Source organism: Phaseolus vulgaris, chromosome 2, assembly GCF_051622355.1.
Source record: "Phaseolus vulgaris cultivar YP4 chromosome 2, ASM5162235v1, whole genome shotgun sequence".
NCBI classification, from domain to species: domain Eukaryota; kingdom Viridiplantae; phylum Streptophyta; class Magnoliopsida; order Fabales; family Fabaceae; genus Phaseolus; species Phaseolus vulgaris.
This window is the reverse complement of record NC_143499.1, coordinates 39812037-39835061: the sequence shown is the minus strand read 5'-3', so window position 1 is coordinate 39835061 and position 23025 is coordinate 39812037. Positions and strand designations below refer to the sequence as shown.

Below are 23025 nucleotides of genomic sequence, written 5' to 3'. Positions count from 1 at the left end.
ATTTTACTTATTTTCTTAAAATATTTAACACCTTACTTAAATGATCTAATTCTTTATGTTTTTAAAATAAGTAAACAAAATATTTTTATTAATTTAATTATCTCTATTCTTTTATAGCTTAAACTTAACTTGGTTGATAATTTAAATATATTTACAGTTAAAAGTTATTACAAAACAACATTTTTTTCTTATATATAAAAATTAAACTATTTTTTTAAAGGAGATAAAAAAAAAATAATGCAACAAAGCAATTACTAGTTTAGTTAGTGAAAGAAATAAGTTAAAAGAAAATGCAGTAATGCAACAGAAAAGCCAAACGGACCCGGTATTGGCATCATCGTGTGTAACAACCGTGCTCTTCGTGCTCTCTGGAGAACTCCGAAGGTTTTCTTGCTCTGTCCCACAAAGCGCAATTGCAGCGAAGACGCTTCCACTTTGAATTCCAACCACGCTCTCCGAAGCTCTCTTTGGTGCGTCTCCGTCACTCTCTTCATCCTGCTTCGATTCAATCAACAATTCTCTGAGCTTAATTTCATCGAGAAAATGTCGGTTGCAAAGAAGTTGATTAGATGTGTTATCCTTGACTTGGACGGCACGCTGCTCAACACAGGTTTGTTGCCATTCGTCAACACAGAATATTCGTCTTTGCTCACACAGTTGAAGCATGTAATCGAGGAGCTGCATTTTTTTTCTTCGTAATTGGGGCTTTATTCTATAACGCTGGCGATTGTGAATGATTTTATGCAGATGGCATCGTGGGCAACGTTTTGAAGGTTTTGTTAGGTAAGTACGGAAAGGAATGGGACGGTAGAGAAACTCATAAAATAATAGGAACGACACCGTTTGAAGCCGCTGCTGCGGTTGTGCAGGAGTATGAACTTTCCTGCTCGACGATTGAATTTCTCTCTGAAATTGCGCCTCTCTTCTCTGACCAGTAATAATCTGTTACATCATTCTTCATAAGCTTTTTTATGTGTTTGGACTATGCGTAGAGATATCTCGTCGATTGAATTTTGAATGTGAAATGCCGTGTGCTTAGTACCAACTAATTATCAATGAGTTAATAATATTGGATTACTGAACTTATGAGCTAGAGAATGCAAATTTATAACTTTTTTTTGTGAAGGTAGAGTTCCACCCGAGATTCACCCCTGAAAATTTATTAATACATTGTCCTGAGATGAAACTAGTAATCTTTTGTCTGAAATCTTTGTTCGAGCCGGAGATATTGAGCTTGTATTTCCAATTTCTGAGGGATTTTTTTCTTAAATTTTATGTTCTATTGGCATTTTAGGTGGTGCAACATTAAAGCACTTCCTGGTGCTAATCGATTGATTAAACATTTGAAGAGTCATGGAGTTCCAATGGCCTTGGCCTCAAACTCTCCAAGGCAAAACGTTGAAGCCAAAATATCATATCATGATGGTTGGTCTATTTCAGGAACCTTTGGCTTCTTCTGTTGCTTTTGCCTTTGGTTTTGTGTGTTAATGTAAGTATGGGCTTGTTTGTTCTTTTATTTTCTTTGCGTGCAGGATTGAAGAATTCTTTCTCTGTTATAATCGGTGGAGATGAAGTAAGAACAGGGAAACCTTCCCCTGAAATGTGAGATGCAGTAATGTATTCTCTAGCTTAGATTACTGAGGTCACCTGATCACTACTTTTGAAAGATCTCCGTCTCCTAAAACTTTTATATTTTGTGTTGTGGTGTTAGATTCCTTGAAGCTGCTAGGAGGTTAGGCATTGAGCCCTCCAGCTGTCTTGTCATTGAAGATTCCATGTGAGTTCCTTGATTCCTGTCTTCTCTCCTGGTACTGAATCTTTCACACGATTTCCTGTGTCAGTTTTAAGTCTTCTTTGATGGTTAAGCTTTCTGATGGGTTGCTATTTGCTTTTATCCCCAATAAATTTCAAAAGAGAAACTTTTTAAAATTATTGTAATCCTATTAATTACATTTGTAAAATATAAAGATAACCCCTTTTCCTTTTGGTCTCTTCGTGGAAAAAAAAAGTTCTAAACATTTTGGGGGAATCTCTAAATTTCTCTCCTTCGCTAAAGATTCTGTTTGGGTTTTGTAGCCTTATAGGATGAGAATTTTGAGTTTGTAATTAGATCTATGGATTTGAAGTAAATGAACCCCCTTTGGCTGAGGATGACTGTTATTTTGATATATTTGCCAGTCATAATTACATGCATTTTACCTAGGGATGGTAGTTTGTTTTTGAGGAAGTGAAACACGGTTATTGTATTTGATGATATTTGTGAGAGTTTAACCAGGTGCAGTGTGTGTATATGATGAGTGTGTTTGGTTTGCTAAGAAAGGAGGATTGGAAACACAAAAGTGCTTGTTCTATGTTTTGATTTTAAAATGGTCATGGGAAAGAACAAAAAAAATGATGAAATATAAATATAGGACAATATTTTAAATATTTGTTTCTCAATAAACCATGGGAATATGAAACAAATTTTTGTCCCAGCACAACACCACTCTAATGTAAAAAATACCCATCAATTTGGCCAAACCCCATTCATGCTAATAGAGAACAACAATTAACACCTGATTGAACTCATACCCAATGCAATCCTATGATCGACCTCCAAAATTACATGGAAACATGGACTAAACAAAAGGTTGTATTGTAACTCTGCTTCTTGTACTGTACTTCTTCCTGATAAAATTCCTTCATAACAGTCCTTTGTGCATCTGTGCTCAGGTTGAATTAGCATTTTCTCTATTACGATTAAAACTTATTTTTTCGGTATCTCCTTGCTTAATTGATTTAGGTCTTTACTTCTTACCACTTTCTAAAACTATGTCTCCATCCCACAAACCTACCCTTTGATACTTTGAGCTGGACTGGGAATTCAGTTTAAAATATTAATTTTAAAGGATTCTTCTTTCACTTTCAAGTTATTTGTATCTTTGAAAAGGTAGACAAAATAATCACTGTTTAACTCTTACTGCATTATGGTTACCCCTCTCCCTATTGACCACAGTGATTCATGTTGTAAATATCATAGCATAATTTATAATAGCCAAAGATCGCCTGCTTATTTCCCACCAGGTTTCTAAAATTGAATGACGATTTTTATCCTAGATTTTTTTCTCTATGCCTTCTGGACACTTTTTTTTCCTTCATATCTTTCTAAAAACATGTATACTTCGCTACTTCAGACCTGGGGTTACTGCAGGTAAAACTGCTGAAATGAAAGTAGTTGCTGTACCATCACTTCCAAAACAGTCGCATCTCTACACCGCAGCAGATGAGGTGATCAATTCCCTACTTGATTTGCAACTCGAAAAGTGGGGTCTGCCTCCCTTTGAAGATTGTAAACCCCAAATACTTTAAGATAGTCCTCTTTACATTTGTTAGTGTTTCTTTTATTTGAACTAGTATTCTAAATTACTGCAGGGGTGGAGGGAACTTTGCCCCTAGATCCTTGGTATATTGGTGGTCCTGTTGTCAAGGGATTTGGTCGTGGCTCGAAGGAACTTGGGATCCCTACAGGTTTGTACTTTGTTTCAACTTATTTTTTGAACAATTGCTGGTCTATTATACTGTCTTAAATAATCTTTGGTGTATTTTTATATTAATAGTAATGTGTACACTATTTTCTTCCAGCAAATTTATCGACAAAGGGATATTCAGATCTCCTTTCAGAACATCCTGCGGGAGTTTATTTTGGTTGGGCTGGATTGCCAGCAAGAGGTGTTTTTAAAATGGTGATGAGCATTGGTTGGAATCCATATTATAACAACAAAGAAAAGACTATAGTAAGTGTTATTATCTACCCCCAACTATAACTATATTTACCAATGAATTTTCATATTATATTCTGCCTTTTTACTGTAGGAACCATGGTTACTTCATGACTTTAACGAGAATTTCTATGGGGAAGAACTGCGGCTTGTTATAGTTGGTTACATACGTCCCGAGGTATTAACTGAATGAGTATTTCTCCTACAATTTTTCTTTGTCATCCTTGTATTGTACTGTCCCCCGTATACTTAGAAAGTTTCACTAATGGCCATTGTGCATAACAGGCCAATTTCCCATCCCTTGAAAGCTTGGTAGCTAAAATTCATGAAGACCGCAGAGTCGCTGAAAGGGCTCTTGATCTTCCCTCATATTCAAGTTTTAAGAATGATTCGTATCTGAGAAGCTCTTAGTACACCTTTTTTTTTTATCTCACAGCTTCTTGTCTAAGAAATCCCAGGTGTTAATTGTTGTAAGCGTACATTCCAGTTATTCCACTCAATAAGTTTGCATATTATACCCTTATTACCTATGATTCATATGCATCAGTGACATAATGCAATGTGATTTGGAACATGCGTAGTAAATACTTAAAAAAAGGCATCGTTTGCCTTGCACTATCTAACTTGCCTATTTTGGAGAATTTTAGATCTTTAATTGAGTTCCTGACATTTTTTTCTGTATCCTACGTGGCTTCTGTATGTGTGAACTGTTATGTTTTTTCTCTATTAAAAGATAAGGTCATGAATCAAGACAGGGTCTTGAGTGGATAATAAATTAAAATTAAATTATAATGGATAGGTAAAAGTTAAACTATTTATCCATTTATGATATATGATAAAAATGTTTTACAAAAACCAACCAATCTATTTAATAATTTTCTATGGATAAATGTTCATTCTACATATTTATATGTATATTATTTAATAAAATGTTCATTCTAAATTCTAGAGTTCAGTTCAGGACTTGTCTCCTGACTCGCGTTCAACCTATGGATATTGAATTAGTTTATCTATTTGTGCTACAAAACATGTTGGATGAATCGTTATCAAACTTCTAACAAATGGTCAAGCAACTCAATGATAATAAAACTCAATAATAGAACTTTTTTCCTAATAATTGCATAATAATTAATTTGCAAGTTAAGATCAATTTTTGAGTTATTAACACTTATTTTTAAGGTTTTAGGGTTTAGTGATTAAAGTTTTATATTGTATAACATTTTTTTATTAGTCTAATTGTGAAATACTTAACACTTGTTTTCAAGTATTACTACTATATAGCTCATTTTTTAGTTGATTCATTATTGATTACTCAATGTTTGTTTTATTGTATAACTCTTTTCCAAGCTACATAATTAGGAAAATAATCATTACATAATTCTTCATTGAGTTAAAACTAAACGTAATAGTAATCCAAGAAAGTAACAAAATATATAAAAGAAACTATCAAAGTATAACAATTTAATACTAAATCTATCATATCATCATAAGGCGACATTGATGTCTCAATTTGTTAACATATAGTAGTTTAATTAACTCATAATGAAAGTTGGTTTTTCTCGAAATTGAATGTGATTGCATTGTGGTGTGTCCTTGGATTATATAATGAAGTTTAGCTTAATTGCTAAGTGCATGGTTCTGTGTGGAATGAATATGATGACTTTTAGTAGGTTTATTGTTTGCATTATGCTGAGAATGATATAAGAAGTATCACCTTTGATGAGCATGTACATAGGATATTGTTGGTGTAGAGGCTAACCTTGCATTTTGTATGGTCTAACATGGTTGTTAGAATTTGTTGAACCACCATAACTCTCCATGATTAAAGGGAGAGATACATTCATGGTATTCTCCATGAGAGAATACTCTTCCTTTCCCAAATCATGTTGGAGAGTCATTTGGTGTGAATGATCAATTGTTGGTTATGAAGGTAGATGAGATTCTATAACTATCTCTGGATGTTGAGACTCCTTTTCTTTTGTTCTTTCTTTGAATGTAAGTGTTAAACTTGATGAGCTAATTATCATTTTAATTTGAGAGACATTATTATACACAGATTATGCATAATCACCATTAATAACTAGTTAGTATACTTTTTATTGTGGTTTTTCAATTAAGGTTATATGTTTTTCTTAAAGAATTATGAGTTCACCTTCTTGTTAGATAAACTCCAACTCATTTGTGATATTTTGTTGTACTCTATGAGAGTATTAAATTATATCTCTGAGTGCTTATTGTATTTTTTGTTTCATCTTTTAAGTGTGTTTGTAGTTTTTCTTTTACATATCTCCTAAGTTGATTTTAAGGTTATTAATAATTAAAAACTTATCCATCTGGTTGGTTGATAAATTTGTTAAAATTTGAGTTATCATAAAAAACCATAAACTCATGTAACCTATTTTTTTTTTACGAAAACCTTAAAGTACATATTAAATATTCTTATTAGAATTTAAACATCTCATATTCAACTACTATTACGTTAAACTTTAAAAGATAAGTAGAAATATGTATGAGAAGTAAATAAAAATTCATTTATAAATAAGTCCTGGTGTTGAAGTAAATAAATTATTTAGTGTAAAAATAATAGTTAAAGATTCACCTCCAATTCCTTCTTCTCATTATGATTTTTTTTAACGCTTTACTAGGTATAAGATATAAATAAATATATTTTATTTATCTAATTTTTTTAATTAAAAAAAACAAAAAAATTGGAAGTGTGAGGGAGTGAGTTTTGGCGCTTATAGTTAAAGGTTTCAGCAAATCCGGTAGCAGCACAAAGAGCGTGGTTGTGCAGTAGCGATGGAAGAAGAAAATGTGGTCCAATCCGAATCCAATGAAGCCAACACCAACACCAACGAAGAGTACTCCTTCCCCGCGCTTCGCTTTGAAGTCTCTCCTCACAGAACCTACCATTTCCACCGTCAGTTCATCACTCCCTCCAACCCTAACAATTTCCACAAGGCCGTTAAATGGTACGCTACACTCTCACTCTCCTTTATCTTCTACTACCTTTCTCAATTTCCAATTCAACTTCTGCTTCTCTGTTAGGTCACCTGACGGTTCTTGCTTCCTCACCTCTTCCGAGGACAATACTCTCCGCCTCTTCGCGCCGTAAGCCTTCTCTTCGCAAACTCCATTCCGATCTCACTATATCTAATCTTGTAATTCTGTACAAATAATTCACTTCGCTTTCCCCTCGCAGACCGGGAACCGAAAGCGAAGCTCCCGTTGCTGCTTCCGACGACGGTAATCGCGCTGTTCCGAATATGTAAACAAGCGAACGCGATTAACTGCTATATGAAGTTCGCGTGTTCATTGTTTGTTGTTGTTGTTGTCTGCAGATTCCTTTGCCGCAAACGTAGTCATGCATGAAGGAGAGTCTATACACGATTTCTGTTGGTATCCTTACATGTCTTCCTCTGGTAAGAAAATATTTTGTTTTCTATGCGTCTTAATAACTGATAGTGATGGTGTTAATCGGTCTATGGTATTGGATATTTGAAGATCTGGTGACCAATGTTTTTGCGACTACTACTCGGGACCATCCGATTCATTTATGGGATGCTACCTCTGGCCAGGTACTTTCTTTGTTTCTCATTTCAGTTTTGTGCTTAAACTGTTTGACGTCCTAGAGCCATTGAATGATTTGCGAAAGTATCGAAGTTAAAAAATGGAATGGAATATTAAGGTGACGGATAAATGTAGCACTGGTTGAATGGGGATATAGTTTTTCTTTGAAGTGTTAGTAATGCTACCAATGTTTTAAGAAATGGTCACGGTAACAGTTGTGATTTCGTCGTTACTTGGTATTGCATGGAATTGAGGACACCATAAACATTGATGTTGCAAATAAAATCCCAGTCGTGGAACGTTTTTTAAAATCTCAAATGTTACTGCTAAGAACAAATATTATTGGCAGCTTTGAAGGTGCATTATGGTTTTTGTGCTGCTATTATGGTTTTTGACCATTGTTTTTGGTGAAACTTGCAGTTGCGTTGCACATATCGGGCATATGATGCAATGGATGAAATTACAGCTGCTTTTTCAATTGCTTTTAATCCTGCAGGGAATAAGTAAGCTATTTGTTTCTTTCAAGTACCAATAATTTGCAAATTGTAGATGCACAACACAATATTTCTATGATAATAACTCATATTTCATGCCCACAGGTCCCATAATTTTTCCTCATCAAGTTTTCATAAACGTTCTCTAGGACATTTATGCTTACTTATGTTTCTAATCCTTGCAAATATGGCTAATCTTGTTTGCAGTTCAATTTTTTGTTGGTTTTATTTCTAATAAATTTGAAAAATGGTCTGTGCCAGACTGTTGCCTTTTAGTGATGACGTAGCCATGTTACATCAATGAGCATTATAAGGTGACATGTGTGGTGATAAGGAACGTAAACTTTATAGGGAGGTACCAAACCCAAATAAAAAATATCTTGGAGGATGAAAGACACATTTAACTATATTCACAATCACTAAAACATATTTACCAGGGCATTTGAATATACTGGCATCCCTTGGGTTTTTATGTTCAAATGCTATTGGCAAATAACTTTACCTTACCTAAGTGAGTTACACTATTAAAATTCTAGAAGATATGTAATGCTTAGGAGCAGTTTTTCAAAAATGTGGTATGATTTTTGGTTTACTTTATTATGAGTGATGAAGGTGTTTGTGAAAGTTATTTAAACTATTGCCTTGTCTTGTAGGATATTTGCTGGATACAACAAATGTATTAGGATGTTTGATTTACATCGACCTGGTAGAGATTTTGAATTGTATTCAACAGTAAAAGATAAAAAGGAAGGCCAAACAGGTAATTTTCAAATCAGGGCTTCTGAAGTTTTTTTTTTGCCGGGAAGGTGGGGGTGGCAGCAGCAATAACATCTATAAATAAAATGTCTGGGAAAATTCTATGGTACAAAGAGATGCACATAATTCAGGTTATATGAATGCAGGTATTATATCTGCAGTGGCTTTTTCTCCATTTCATTCTGGGATGCTAGCTTTGGGTTCTTACAGTCAAACTGCTGCTATTTATAGGGAGGACAACATGGAACAATTGTACCTTTTGCATGGTCAAGAAGGTGGAATTACCCATGTAAGTTAGGGTTTCCTGTAATTAGTTTATTCACGTTATAAAATTGAGATGAAATCCTAGAGTTTTCTCTTCTTCAGGTCCAGTTTTCCAAAGATGGAAATTATTTGTATACCGGAGGTCGGAAGGTAAGATTTGCACATTTTCTTTTCTAATTCTAGAGTTTGGACTTGACTACGAGTCATTTTCTTGTTACCAAGCTGATTGTTACTTGAAGTTCAGTTTCTAACATTCATTATTTATTGAAGGACCCTTATATACTCTGCTGGGATGTGCGCAAGTCTGTTGATTGTGTTTACAAGTACTATTCTATATCTTCCCTTGACTGGTTTATCTATGAATATTTTGTATAAATTGAAGAAAAGTATTGTATATTATGTTTCGGAAAACTTAAATTATAGAAAATATTTTTTTCCCAAGAGCTCCCTTAGGAAACTGCAAAAGCAAAACCAATTTGCTCAAACAAGATAATCCTAACATGCATTTAAATGGAAGCGTACTTTATGTTAATCAAAACTGATGCAAGCTGTTGTTCAAGAGAATAATGAAAACCCATAACCTACTATATACTACAAAAATGCCCTCAAAATGAAGAATGAGTTCCTTATTCAATTTCCAGACTTTCCATTTTTTAACAATCAGAGGGAATGCACAGTAATATGCCTCACAGACTGAATACTTTGTATAATAAGGTAGAACCAGTAAATTCCAAAGCTAAATTCCCATATCCCTTAGCTAGTGCTGGTGCGTGCACTACATATAGTCAATCCAAAGACCCTCGTTTTTTGCATGGTCAGGTTGCTGTTTGGTATTGTGTTTTTGTGTATTTCCATTGTTATGAAAGCTTGACTGATTCCAATCACATAATCTCTCTTTGTTTTATCAATTTTTTATTATTTATCAATTTTTTATTATAAAGACACACTTTTACTATTTATTCTATAAGTATAAATGTTTTGAGTTGAGTGGATGCATCTTTGCACCTTGTTACTAGGTTATACAGATCATCAGAAAACACCAATCAGCGGATACTGTTTGATATTGACCCTTCTGGACAGCATCTTGGTACAGGTGGCCAGGTAGCTTGAGCATTCCTCTTGCAACATCCAAGATCGTCAATCAATATTAAGTTTTGTTTTAAATGATTTTTTTTTTGGTTTCAGGATGGTTTAGTACATATTTATGATCTTAAAACTGGGCAGTGGGTGTCAAGTTTCGAGGCTGCTTTAGGTACTCAAGTTCTGTATGTTGATACTTGTATTTTTTCTCAATCTTGGCTTTGATTGCATTTTTCGTGCCCCTTTTTTGGCTTATCTATTAATTTCTCAAGTATTTTGCCTTTCCAGAGCAACCTCTACTGTACATTTATTCTCAGATTGTTCTGTAGTACTTTCAAATTATTTCAGTTCATTATCTATTTTCTTACTATATCTTGAACGCCATAGTTGAACTATTTAAACCTTTGTAGTGCTGCAATTTTATATCTTTAACACCCTCCCAATTGCCAATTTATTTTTTCTTTCAACTTTGCTCATGTCATTTTGATAACATCCTTCCTTATGTTTTAGTTTATCTTCAGGTTGCTTCTAGTTTACCTCCAAATTCCATTTTCCCCATTGTTTTGCCTGTGTTGTTATCCTCATCCTCATCCTCATGTTTATGCAACGTAGTGATATATAGATCAAACTATGATGACATTATAGCAGTAAAACTAATTTTCTGTTAAAGTACATGCTACTGATGATTCTTGCATGATCTGCTTGTGTTCTTGGTTTATATATCCCAGTTCCTATTACCATTTCCTGATCTGCACATACCCTACATTCTTCTTTCTCTGTCTCTATATTCAGATTCTGATCATCTACTAAATTTGAATCCTTTGTAAATAAAGAGGCAACGTTTTGCCACGTGTATTTACATGCACTTTTATATTCTTAGCATATTGGACTGACATCAAAGTAGGGACCTTATTTTTTCTTGAAATTTCTTTCCTTCCATTAATAAAAATTTAATTATATGCGTAATAAGCTATTACAAGTTAGTAATCAGCAGCTGGTTGTAAATTCTGTGTATATTTCATTTTGTAACTGCTATAAGCTTTATTTTTTATTGTTTGTTGTGCAGACACGGTTAATGGTTTCTCATTCCATCCATTTCTACCCCATGCCGTGTCATCCTCAGGCCACCGAAGATTCGTAATTCCAGACGACGGCGATGAAGAATTGTGCTTGAGTGGTATTGTTATACTATTATAGACATACAGACCTCCCTCTCCCCTTGCCAAGGGTTCTTTCATTATTGGCATGGTTTTACTGAAGTAATTTAATTTTATATTATCTGTGAACCATAATTTCAGGAAGTTATGAAAAAACATTATATATTTTGTGCTACCTAATGTAATTTCGCTAATTTTACTTTTCTCCATTGATAACTTTAATCGTGTTTGATATAAATATAGGTCGTGAAAATTGCGTCTCAGTATGGACTTTCTGTTGTGATTCAATGATGGATGATGACATGAAAAGCAATGGCAGTTTCAACAATCAGTCTGAAAGTGGTTACTTGGACTGAAATTTGTTATGTTTTGCGGCCACCTTGTACACGATCAGGTAAAACAAGTTTGTTTTGTCGGCTTCTTGCCAATGATCATAATGGTTCACTGTTCAACTGTTCCTTGTTTTGACAAAAAAAACTGAGCAAAGTTTTGCATATATGTCTTATACGTGTAAAATTGTAAATTTCTAATTGGAGCAAGGATTTGGACTTGTTTGGTTATGTTGTTGGTGAGATATTTGCTACTGTTTTTTACTTGATAGTGAAGTTTCAGCCTTCACTCTGGCCGGCACCTCTTTTTGAGAATCGTTCTTTCTTTGTTCTTTCTTTAACAGTCACGTGAAAAGCGGTCTTATACTTGGGATTTGAAGTAATATTCGATTATTATATACAACAACAAAGAAACACTGATTATCTTGTCTAGACGAACAGGGACATGAAAGTATGACTAGGTTTTTTACAGACTCACTTTAACTAGTTAATATCTAAATAATGGTGGTTCTTATTAGTTATGTTTATTGCAGATTATCGTAATATTTTATGCCGAAAAAGTCATGTATATTCTTGGTCTTTCCTGTTTCTAGGTCGGTGGAATCTGGAGGAAAGAGTATCACGGCTAGTCGTACTAACTGGACTGAGTCATGGTTGACTCTAGAACGTTACAATTACTACCATTAAAGGGGACTGGTGGGAATGTTTGTCCATTTTTTTTGAAAAAAAATATTATTATAATAATTATTGAAATAAAAATATATTATGAAGTTATGTTTTTTTTATAAAAAGTAATTATAAAAATACTTTAACTTTATAGTTAATTTTTTTACTGTGTAGATGAATGTTTATTTAAATGTAAAAAATTAGTTATTTAAAAAGAAAAATTGTAAAAAGTTCTAAAGAGTAGTTAAAAGGGAGAATATAAATATCAATTGTTTTTATGATTTTGAATTTGATAGTTGAGCCTGAAAACTAAGATTATGTCTCAATTTTATAAAAAGAATAATTTTGGAAAAACATATACAAATCTAGGAAACTTTATTACTAACTAATTTATTTAATCCCGGTGAATTTGTTTATTGAGTTTTTCAAAATAATATAATGGAATAAAAAATGTATACCATCAATAAAAAAATTATTAGCATGACTCTGAAAATAGTAATTATAAAATAATATAAAAAATTCACATAAAAATAATAAATTTATTCTACATAAAAGTTTGAGATTGCATGATAAAATTAAACTGTTTACATTAGTGCCACGTTTTGGTGCATGTGTCTTCCAGTTTCCACGTCTAAACATTCATTTCTTAAATTCAAAATATTATATTATATTTTGTTATAATTTAATTTTTACGCTATAATTTTTAACGGAGGAAAATGGTGCAAAACAATAAGTAAAAGAAAACTCGAAAACGTAAAATAGAAAACAAAACAGAAAAAAAAAATGAAATAAGTGAAGGATGTGATGCATTGACATATGGTTTATTTACACAGACTCCTTAAAAGGCACTTGCAAAAGATAATAATATTTTCAAAGTAAAACTAGTTTATATAAAAACTAAAATCAATAATTTAGATAAACTATATGATATAATTTTTATAGATTAATGTGTACATGAGGTAATTTTGATTTATAATTTTTAAATTTTTTTCTAAAAATATTTACCTACACAACTTATTAAATTTAGTAAATAGAAAATGTTAAATTATTTGTTACAATCATTATAAAATAGGTTCGGCGGAACCCTTCCAAAAGTGAAAAAAATAATAATAATGTGGGATTCAATAAAATAAAATAAATTTTTATTTATAGTGCAGGGGTGAACCTCATTTCATTTAAGTAAATAATCTCAAATGTTTATTTAGTTTCTAAAAATATTTTATTTTTATTTTTATCTTAATTCCTATTTAATCTTTGACACATTTTAAATAAAGACCAATTAAATAAAATAATATATACGAATAAAAATAGTTTTTTGAAGAATCCTATGAAATACATCACCCAACTGTGTGTAGATTTATTTTCTCTTCAAAGGAAGAAACTAGGACAAATGTAACTTAAGAAAACTTCTTCAAAAAGTAAAACAAGTATCTACCTCAATAACATTCATATTGTATTTTATATTGAATTTTATAGATCCTTTATTTGTGAGATTTGTTTCTCATAATAATTAATTGACATATGAATGAATTTCTACCTCTGCCTAAATTCTGGATAGGAATATATTTGGATAAATTTATTCAAACAAAAATAAGAAAAAAATAAAAATAATTTCTTCATCAGTTAATTTATAATTTTTCAAATTACTTTATTTAAAAAATATTTTTAATTTTATGCATAAGTTAATTTAAACTTGTGTATATATTTTTCCTATAAGTTTTATATACTAATTGAGAAATTGTTACTGGTAGAATATGAAAATAGATAAAAGAAATTACTTTAACTATCCTCCTCTAATTTTTTTTAAATTTTTTTTTATATTTTGCCTAATTTTTAATTAATTTAATATATACATTCATTATGAAATAAAATAAAAAAAATCACAAAAAATAAAAAAAAATCACAAAAAATAAAAAAATTCTAACTATTTTATTAAGATACATTTCTTAATTATTAAAAAAATTTAAAAAATATAAAAGGAATTACAGAGCCTATGATACACTTTGAGTTTTTTTTCCTAAATAAAAATATTACATTTTGTAAGGTTTGCAAAAATAGTTTATAAAACAAGTTAATTCTAAAAAGTGTTTTAGACCGATAAGAACATTTTGACTTTTTAAATATAAAATAAAATGACTGGGAACACATTTTATATTAGTTTAATTTGATGAGTTTAGTCAATTTTTTGTTACAAGATTTTCCTAATTTGTTTTTGCCACTTATAAATTATAAATTATAATGAATATATAAAATAATTATTGATTATCTTATATTAAAGTATGATAACATAATGTATTATTATAAGAAAATTAGGGAAGAGTGTCCTAAATATATTTAAAAAAATTACTAGTTATTGTACTAATCAATTTAGTGATTGACTAAAATTAGTTACTATATTCTTCGTCACTAAGTAGAATTTAACAAAGTAAAATGTAGATAGCTATAAAATAAGTTGTAGTTCATATTTAAGAAGGTTGAGTATCTGTCTTTCCCATCAACATTAACATTTTGTTGTTTTGTTGAATTTCTCTCTCATTATTTAGCATTTTTTTAATCAATATCATTTCTCTCAGTTTGAACCACCTTCAACTTATTTTATATTTGTTCAGTTCCTTCTATCATTGCTTGACTGAAGATGAAGAAAACTCTTGATAAGAGTGTTCCCATTGCTTTGGTTGACTCAGTTCCACATCCATATATCTTGTCCTTATTCATTATAGTAACTTGACACTAAAGTTGTAATTCACCAGGTGGAGACACCTCTATAATAGATGTTTATTAAAAGATTTTTGTTTATGCATGAGTAAACTGTTTCTACAAAAATTGAAACAAAATATGATAATTAACTATATTAAAGAATATTAAATAGACTACTCTTTTAAAATTTTAACATATTATGAAAATTTTTGATCCACCCATGTTTGTCTTTTTTTTTCCCCTCTCGTGTGTGTATCACAATACAATTTTGAAAAGAATTTTTTCATTTAACTTTGTCTAAGATGAAGAAAAATAAAAATTTAAAAGTGATGGTATCCAATCAAAATGCAGACAAATTTGTTAGGGTGAAGCTTAAATAATAAGGAACATTAAATCATACCCATCAAACCCACATATTTACTTTTGAGTTTTAGAGTTGTGGGAAAATTTTGTTTCATTGATAACTACATAATACATATTGTTTCCTGTGTTAAAAATCTTCATGGCATATTTAAAATCACATAATTGTGATACTTGAATGATTAAATTAACATAATTAAAATATGCACTTAGTATAATTAAGTCTTAGAAAAGTATATTTTTTTTATGTATGGACATACTGTACTTTAAAATATTTGATTTATTTAATATATACAAACATGATCACTTCATTGATTCATTTTTTTAATTCTTCATTTTTATTATTTCAAAATTAGAAATAAAAACCATTTCTCTGTCCTCAAATAAATTAACACTATTTTGAAATATTTATATTTTCTATAATTTATTAATAAACTAATAATTTCTATAATCTGAAAAAAATATTTTTGTAAATCGACTCAGTTTAACGTAACTATATAAATATTTTCCTATTGAAAATATTTGTAAAAATAAAATCAGTCCATTAATAATTTTTTGTATATAGTTTCTAAATAACAGAATCAATCAAATAATAAATTAATTCAAATCATTCAATAAAATAATTAAAGTTAAAAGAGTAATTAATTGATTATAGTAAAATATTTTAAAATGAACATTATCTTCTGTGTGTATACACACACCGACATTTTTTTTTTAAATATCAATAATTTTTCATAAATAATCAAATTAGGAAGTTAAATAATTTAAAAACTGTTTACCTCAATTGATTGATTAAAACATATTCAAATTATTATACATGTTACGTTATTTTAAAATGTAAAATAGTTCTATATTAATGATTTATATTTGATACAATTATTTTAATTATTTCAATATAATTTGATGTATTCTCTTTTATATATATATATATATATATATATATTAATTATGCAAACAAAATTGAATTGAACATCCATTAAAAACAATCCCATCTTCTAAATAGAATCTTTTCCAATGAAATTTGGATTCATGTATAATGTAACAGAAGAATAAGCTATAACAGATTCAAGTATATATCTATTATATATAGAAAATTTAAAAGAATAAAAGGTCAAATTACCACACTTGAGAACGATTTTTTTTTTCTATTGAGAATATATCTTTTTAATTTGACACCTTTATTTGAAATGAATAAAATGTTGGATTGATAAATCTGTTTTTTTTCCTGAAATTTTCATGGAAAATGTTGTTAAAAAAACTGCTGGCCTTTTAACTCTTTTGCTAATCATTATTATACCAAGGAAAAACAAACATGCTTTGTTTTTTATACACAGGATTGACACTAACTATGGTTTTGACCAAACAAAGACCATGATTCAGAAAACTGCTAAAGATAAAAAGACCAAAACAGCCTTCTTGTTTATAACAAACATTTTGTATTGCAGTTTTTGTTTGCCGAATTCACTAACTTTGATTTTGACCCAACGCATACCCTGGTTGAAAAAACTCCAAAAGAAGGAAAAGACCAAAAGGTCCTTCAATATCAAAGCAGCAATAGCCGCCATCCACCTAATAAACTCCATGGAAGCACAAAAGTTGGTTTCCAGTGGGTCCCACTCCATGTTGGGTTAACCACTTTTCACCGTAGATCAAGCCATCACAGACGTGTTTTGCACAGGCTGTGATCCACTGCAGTGACGGTCTACCATACCACGCGGTTACTTACGTACACGGAACGTCCTCCAGAAGCTACCGACAAAGCCGACCAAGCACCACGTCACCGCCCAATTATCTCCCCAGGTTCTGTCACGTTGCCACGTGTCTTTTTCTCTAACGGCTAGTTTTTTCTCTCCCTCTCTTTGTTTTTTTAACCGCCATGTTGTAGAGATAGAGAGAGAAAAAAAGTAACTCCCGATACTTCCCTCGAAGTTTCGCGTAATTTTCTCACGCGGTGTTTACTGTTAAATATTAAATACCTATTAATAACCAAAAAAAAAAAACCTTTTAAATTTTAGCTTTATATATAAAGCAGTTCATTAAACCCCCATTTGTTCCCAAATTCTTAAACAGCTGGGGTAGTTGAGTTTGATCACCAAGTTCAATTTGAGTCTCTGCTTTACCTGTTTTGCATCACAACAGAAAATAGAAACTCTCCTGCAAACACTTGGTGAGTTATCTCTCATTTTTCTATTATCTTCTGGGAACTGTTCTGTTCTGGTATCCTTTTCAGTTTCCCGCAAGATTTCATTTTTTTTAAAAAAAATTGAACTATATGCGTGAGCTTTCTGAAAAAATTAATTATTTGTTTGCTTGGGTTTTACAGATTAGAAGAAAAGGTTGTATCGGTTAAGTTTTGGGGAATTTGAATATGGCTTTAGGGTTTGAGGGTTATAGCTACACAACTGCCCTTGGAAGGAAGAGGGTCGTGTCATTACATAATGGGGAAGTTTTGTCTCCGTTGAAGAGAACACGCAGCGAGAAAATCACTTTAGATTCTGAAAGGTCTCCCCTTCAGGCCCTTCCTCTCGAGATTCTGGTGAGTATTGCCATTTTCAGTTTTGGGTTTTTTTCCTTTCTGAATTTTCATGTCTGACTCTGCAATGGGTGTTCTGAAAGTTGGTTTTTCTGTTATTTTCTGGATTAATTGTAGGTGAAGGTGTTGTGTGGTGTGGATCATGAGGATTTGGAGCAACTTGTTCGTGTCTCAAAAACTATTAGAGAAGCTGTAAGTTTTGGAGTAATATTATTCAATGTGATTCATTTGTGTTTCAAATTCTATCTTTTGTTCTAATTTCTGAAGGGTTGGGTTTTGCTTTTGCAGACTGAGATTGCTAGGAAGGTGAATTTTGAGTACAGCACTCCAAAGAAGAGAACTTTTCCTATTTCTATTCCATTCGGTGTAGATGGTGCTAGTGAATTTCAGGAAATTGAAGCTCCTAATGCTCCATTGAGGAGACCCAAGTCAAAGTTTATTGGTAAGAATCTGAGTAGCATCACAATGGCTTTGTTTGCTTCACCAAACGAAGAAGATCAGTGAGTGGGCCAAGGGAAAGTAGCAACTGATGAGAGGACCAGAGAGTTTCTCTTGCTTCGGATAGTTTTGTTAATAGATTGTAGTTGTTACGTGTATATTAGTAAGTAAATTCGAGAGGGGACTTGATACATACTTAGAAGACCTCACTATCTGATTTTACACGTTTAGAAACAGTCTACACAAGTCATATCTTCAAATCCTTCATTGAAGATTGCTTTGGCTTGTTTGCAATCTTTATGTACATGCACAGGCTAGTGGAAAGTGGTAGAGATTCTAGTCATTGTTTGGAGGGAAATCCTAGGTCCTTCTGTATGATAAATTTAACTGTTCTCACAATTTGCTTTTCTAATAAAATGAGTAAAGTTTCTACTTTTTATGATTTTGATTGAATGTGTTGTTTTATTCATTCTGCTTCGACGGTTTTTCATATAATAAATATTCACAAACTAAATGTGGGGTATATTTCTCTTTTTGACAGAGCAATGGTTATTAGTAGTATCCAATAGTTATCATAAAGTGGGGGAAGCAATTAGACATATCAACATCCATCATGGTCCACCAAAATTAGAGGGAATTTCATTTGAGATACTTACTGAACAACTGTTGTTCTAAAAGCCACACAACTTAGGTGTCCTTATCAGAAACAATGAAATACTTTCATTTTTTTTCCAATACTGAACCTGAATAGTCTGTGTAAAACTTTTCTAGCACTCAAAAACAACGAAAGAGAAACTGAGACTTCTTTTGTTTACCACCAGATGATGTCAGAAACTTGTAAATTAACTATTTGACGATCGTAGCTTCCCATTATCTAAGCAAATTGAAAACTTAGTGGTTAAGCATGCTAGGAGAAACTTCTACATGAATCATATTCTGTTTAAGAATATGTTTCTCCCACTTTAGTTTTTCGGATAAATTCAATTATTCTGCGAAATAGTAACAGATTTTATTTTCTGGTATTCCGAATGTTAGTAAGCTGTTTATTTGTTTATAAACTTCAAGGTCTAATTTCCTTGAGAATAAAGTTGAATGGTGCAAGCAATTTTCTATTAGTTTTCAAAAGGAAGGAGGGAAATAATTTTTTTGGTTCAAGACACCATTTCACAGTTGAAGGACAGTCAAATTGGTTAAAAGCCAAGCAATTCTTAACGTGTCTGGTAAAATTGGTATCTCGTATGGTAATCATGTGAAGAAATTGTTACCTAGGCATACCCACACACAGAGTAATGAAACTTTGATAATTTTTTATATAATTTACCTCAATTGATGCCTCTACATGTTTTTCTGTCTACTCTCAAACTATTTAAGATTAGACTATCATTTTTTACAATGGAGGTTACTCCAATTTTTTCTTTAATTATTGTCCTTTTAATCCTATTTTGTCTGGTGTACCTACTTCTTCATCGGAGCATTCTTATTTTTTGTGAATTTGAGCTTACTGCCAAAACATACACTCAATTCTATTAGTGCTGCATGTTTTATAATTGTGTCTTAATATTTTCTCCAAGTTTGAGTGATATTTACTTTCTTATCAAATTAAAAGTTAGAGTTTAAGCATTTCTTCCTTTGATTCCCCATACTTGGACCCTTCTAATTCAGATTAACAATTTCAACAATTGAATATGGAGGATTTGCATAATAGTAATAAACAAAAGATTCAAAACAACACAGAGATTCTATAATGGATACCTCGGGTTGAGGCTTCTATTCAAGTGCTTGATTTTATACTCTTGGTAAATAATCACATTTATTCCTCTACTAATTTTATTAGCGATTAATGGTTATAAATAAACATAAATAAATTAATCCAATAGTTGATTTACATTAATGAAGAATTTAAGTTTGATTATTCAATAATGTTAGCCCAAGTTTGTGTACTAGTTTAGTCATCTTTCATGAGAACTAGTTAATCGCTCGACCAACAAAGAATGATCAAATTCTTAACATGAAATTAGAAAATAAAACAAAATCAAACTAAGATAACAATAAAAGATAAAAAATAAGGTTAAATAATATTGATAGAAAAATGGTCAAATTTGTAACATGAAATTACTTAATAGAACGAACCAAAGTATTGGAATGGAGGTCAAATTTCTAACATGAAAATTAGACAATAAAATTAAACCAAATAAATAATAATAATAATAATAATAATAATAATAATAATAATAATAATAATAATAAAATGAGATTTGATTAATTAAGTATAACTTTGAGTTGATTAATTTGGAAGGAGATGAAAATATTATCATTATTATTAATATTAAAATTGGAATTGATTAACTAAGTATAATTTTGTTAAGTTTTCGAGTTGATTAATTTGGAAGGACGTGTTACGTTGAATTGGTGTGGAAGTTGGATAAATGATAATTTAGTTAATTTATGATAGAAACTGATAAAAAAATTTAAACTACATGTTTAACTGTAGATTGTAGTTTTTTTTTTATGGAATTACTGAGATTATTTGTTAAATTTTGATATGAAATTATGGTTTTGATACAATTCTGACAAGATTACGAAACATGTTAAAATATGTGAAATTGGATTATTATTTTACATTTTTCGAAAATTATGTTTTAAGTATTTTTTTTGCTGAAGCAAAAAAAGGTTGAGATAAATATTTTATTTATGATTTTTGTTTACGTAATGATAGGTGCTCAAGTAACAATGGTTTATGTTGTGAAGTTTTTCTTATCTTAATTACATTTTTGTTAAAATAATTTTCTTTTATCTTTATTTTAAATTGATTTTCACTAAAATGACTCTCATAAGATAAATTGAAGTGTTTTAAATTTTATAATTGTTAGGTATATGCGGTGAATTGAAGAGTGGGATTGTATGAAGAAATAGTTAATAAAGGAGGTATTAATGAGATGTTGAAATATAATGTAGGTATTAAGTTAGGTGATTTGATGATATATTTATATTATAGTGATACACTAATATAGATAGATAAATATATTATGTAGTGAAGAGTTAATAGATATTTTGTATACTAAGTTGACTAGGTTGAGAATGATAGTCAACATATTCAAGTAGAAGTGTATAACTCTTTTTGTCCTAAGAGGGTCTTGGATAAAATATATACTAGAATTAATTAGATGTCCAAATAAACTAAGTTGATAACAAGTGTTAATATATAAATTTGAATTTAATACTATCCTTTCTAAATGAGTGAGTTCTCATGTTACATAAATATTTGATCTGATAATTTAAAATTACTAATTAATGAAAAATAATCTCAATTTAAAAATATCTAAAATATTCTTAGAAATTTTAGAAAAATATAAAATTTAAAATAATTCAAATTGTAATTTGAATGTAATTATTTACTCCCACCAAACACTAATTGAAATAATGCATTACTAACGTTTTTAAAAATTTGAAAATTTTACTAAAGTGTTTATGATTATTTTAATTAATTCCAATTAATAAATTTAAAATTTCTAATTTAAATCTATCTACTTCTTGTTTCAAGAAAACAATTATAAAATATTTTTACTAGTTTAGAAATTTCATGAAAATGCGTGCATGAGTTAGACGAATTTAATCATATACATATAATTTATTAATTTATTTATCAGAACAATATTTGCAATACTTTTTATTTAAACACAATAAATATGTGGAAATAAATAAGTGAATCATATCATGATATAGTCATAGTACATAACTATAATGGATTGATATAATCATAATATAAGTACAGAAAAATCAGCCACCGAATTAGTAAAAGAAATGTATTCATAACTTTGCGTATTAATTAGAAAATAATATATTTTAATTTTTTTATTACTATTTAATTGCAATCAATACAAGTACCAACTAATTTTGGTCCTTTCAACCTATATTTTTTATTTTTTTTATTGTCATTTATTTGAAATCACTAACAACTACACATATATATACTTTAACTTTTAACTCATTCATAAATTTAATAAAATAACAATTTATATATATATTCTTCCATGACCTAGAAGAGCTCATATAAACTAATTCTTACATCCATTTATATCAAATATAAAAATTATTCAAATTACATATTTAATAACTTTTTATAAGATGTAAATTTAATCAATCTAATTTATATTTTTATTAATTAGATTGCGTGTACAAAATTTCATACATTTTCAAAATTAATTGTTTAAATTATTGCTAAATTTAATTTTAATGACTAATATAATATTAAAAATATATGACCATTTATTCTTACACCCAATCACAGATTTCCCCATTGCAACTGTTCTGGATGAGTCTCATGTGCAAGACAGTATTGTATATGCCAAGATTAACGGACTTCAGATTAGGATGCGAAGTGGTGGCCATGACTGTGAAACCCTTTGATATGTATGTCGGAAATTTCACAAGAGATTTCCTAATATATAATTAAAAATAAATTTTATTTAAAAATAAATTTTATAAAATTGAATTAAATTTAAAATATATTTTTTAATAGATATCAAAATCATTTAAAATAAAAATTTATTGAATCAATGGTACGTTCGTTATCCGAATAGCTATCAAACTACATATAAATAAATAATCTCATATACAAATTAAAGTCTCACAAAATAGCTATCCGATTACGCGTAAATAAATAGTCTCATGTACGAATTAAAGTCTCACTTGACTGAAAGTTATTGGGATCAGTTTTGAGATATAAGAGGAGGAGGTAAGGGTAGTTTTGATGTCATTCTTTCATGGAAGATCAAGTTGGTTTCTGTGACCTCAAAATTGGGTGTTTTGAAAGTGAAAGAAGAATCTTGGAAGATGGTGCAAGGGACCTTGTTTAAAAATGGCAATTGGTTGCTACAAAAATGGAAGATGGGGTCGAGGCAGCAAGTGCTTACTTCAATATAT

At 30.2% G+C, this 23025-nt stretch overlaps 3 protein-coding genes across 8 annotated transcripts; all 3 read left to right on the top strand.

Annotated features, from left to right (window-relative positions):
* The first annotated feature begins 288 nt into the window (after positions 1 to 288).
* Positions 289 to 4376, top strand: FMN/FHY (riboflavin kinase/FMN hydrolase). 2 transcript variants are annotated; one of them, XR_016518721.1, is made up of 10 exons: positions 289 to 610; positions 748 to 934; positions 1295 to 1425; positions 1533 to 1602; positions 1712 to 1777; positions 3174 to 3267; positions 3412 to 3507; positions 3622 to 3773; positions 3853 to 3936; positions 4044 to 4376. XR_016518721.1 is itself a non-coding variant. In XM_068613836.1 (10 exons), the coding sequence occupies exons 1-10, from the start codon at positions 544 to 546 to the stop codon at positions 4167 to 4169; spliced, it is 1134 nt and encodes a 377-aa protein (XP_068469937.1). In that variant the 5' UTR covers positions 289 to 543; the 3' UTR covers positions 4170 to 4376. The 2 variants fall into 2 exon arrangements, 1 of the variants encoding a protein (XP_068469937.1); XM_068613836.1 differs by having other exon boundaries at positions 3174 to 3328.
* A 2100-nt stretch (positions 4377 to 6476) lies between these two features.
* LOC137811973 (Transducin/WD40 repeat-like superfamily protein) lies at positions 6477 to 12182 on the top strand. 5 transcript variants are annotated; one of them, XR_011081209.2, is made up of 16 exons: positions 6478 to 6730; positions 6807 to 6869; positions 6961 to 7004; positions 7100 to 7180; positions 7263 to 7336; positions 7749 to 7831; positions 8476 to 8582; positions 8725 to 8867; positions 8945 to 8992; positions 9113 to 9165; positions 9859 to 9943; positions 10028 to 10094; positions 10989 to 11099; positions 11323 to 11473; positions 11753 to 11859; positions 12002 to 12182. XR_011081209.2 is itself a non-coding variant. In XM_068613835.2 (15 exons), exons 1-14 carry the CDS (start codon positions 6558 to 6560, stop codon positions 11433 to 11435), a joined length of 1245 nt encoding a protein of 414 aa, XP_068469936.1. In that variant the 5' UTR covers positions 6477 to 6557; the 3' UTR covers positions 11436 to 11473; positions 12002 to 12182. The 5 variants fall into 5 exon arrangements, 1 of the variants encoding a protein (XP_068469936.1); XR_016518719.1 differs by having other exon boundaries at positions 6500 to 6730; positions 8810 to 8867; XM_068613835.2 differs by lacking the exon at positions 11753 to 11859 and having other exon boundaries at positions 6477 to 6730.
* Positions 12183 to 17137: 4955 nt separating this feature from the next.
* LOC137811972 (F-box protein At1g61340) lies at positions 17138 to 18548 on the top strand. Its single transcript, XM_068613834.2, has 4 exons — positions 17138 to 17298; positions 17455 to 17667; positions 17782 to 17856; positions 17953 to 18548. The coding sequence occupies exons 2-4, from the start codon at positions 17500 to 17502 to the stop codon at positions 18166 to 18168; spliced, it is 459 nt and encodes a 152-aa protein (XP_068469935.1). The 5' UTR covers positions 17138 to 17298; positions 17455 to 17499; the 3' UTR covers positions 18169 to 18548.
* The last annotated feature ends 4477 nt before the right edge of the window (positions 18549 to 23025 follow it).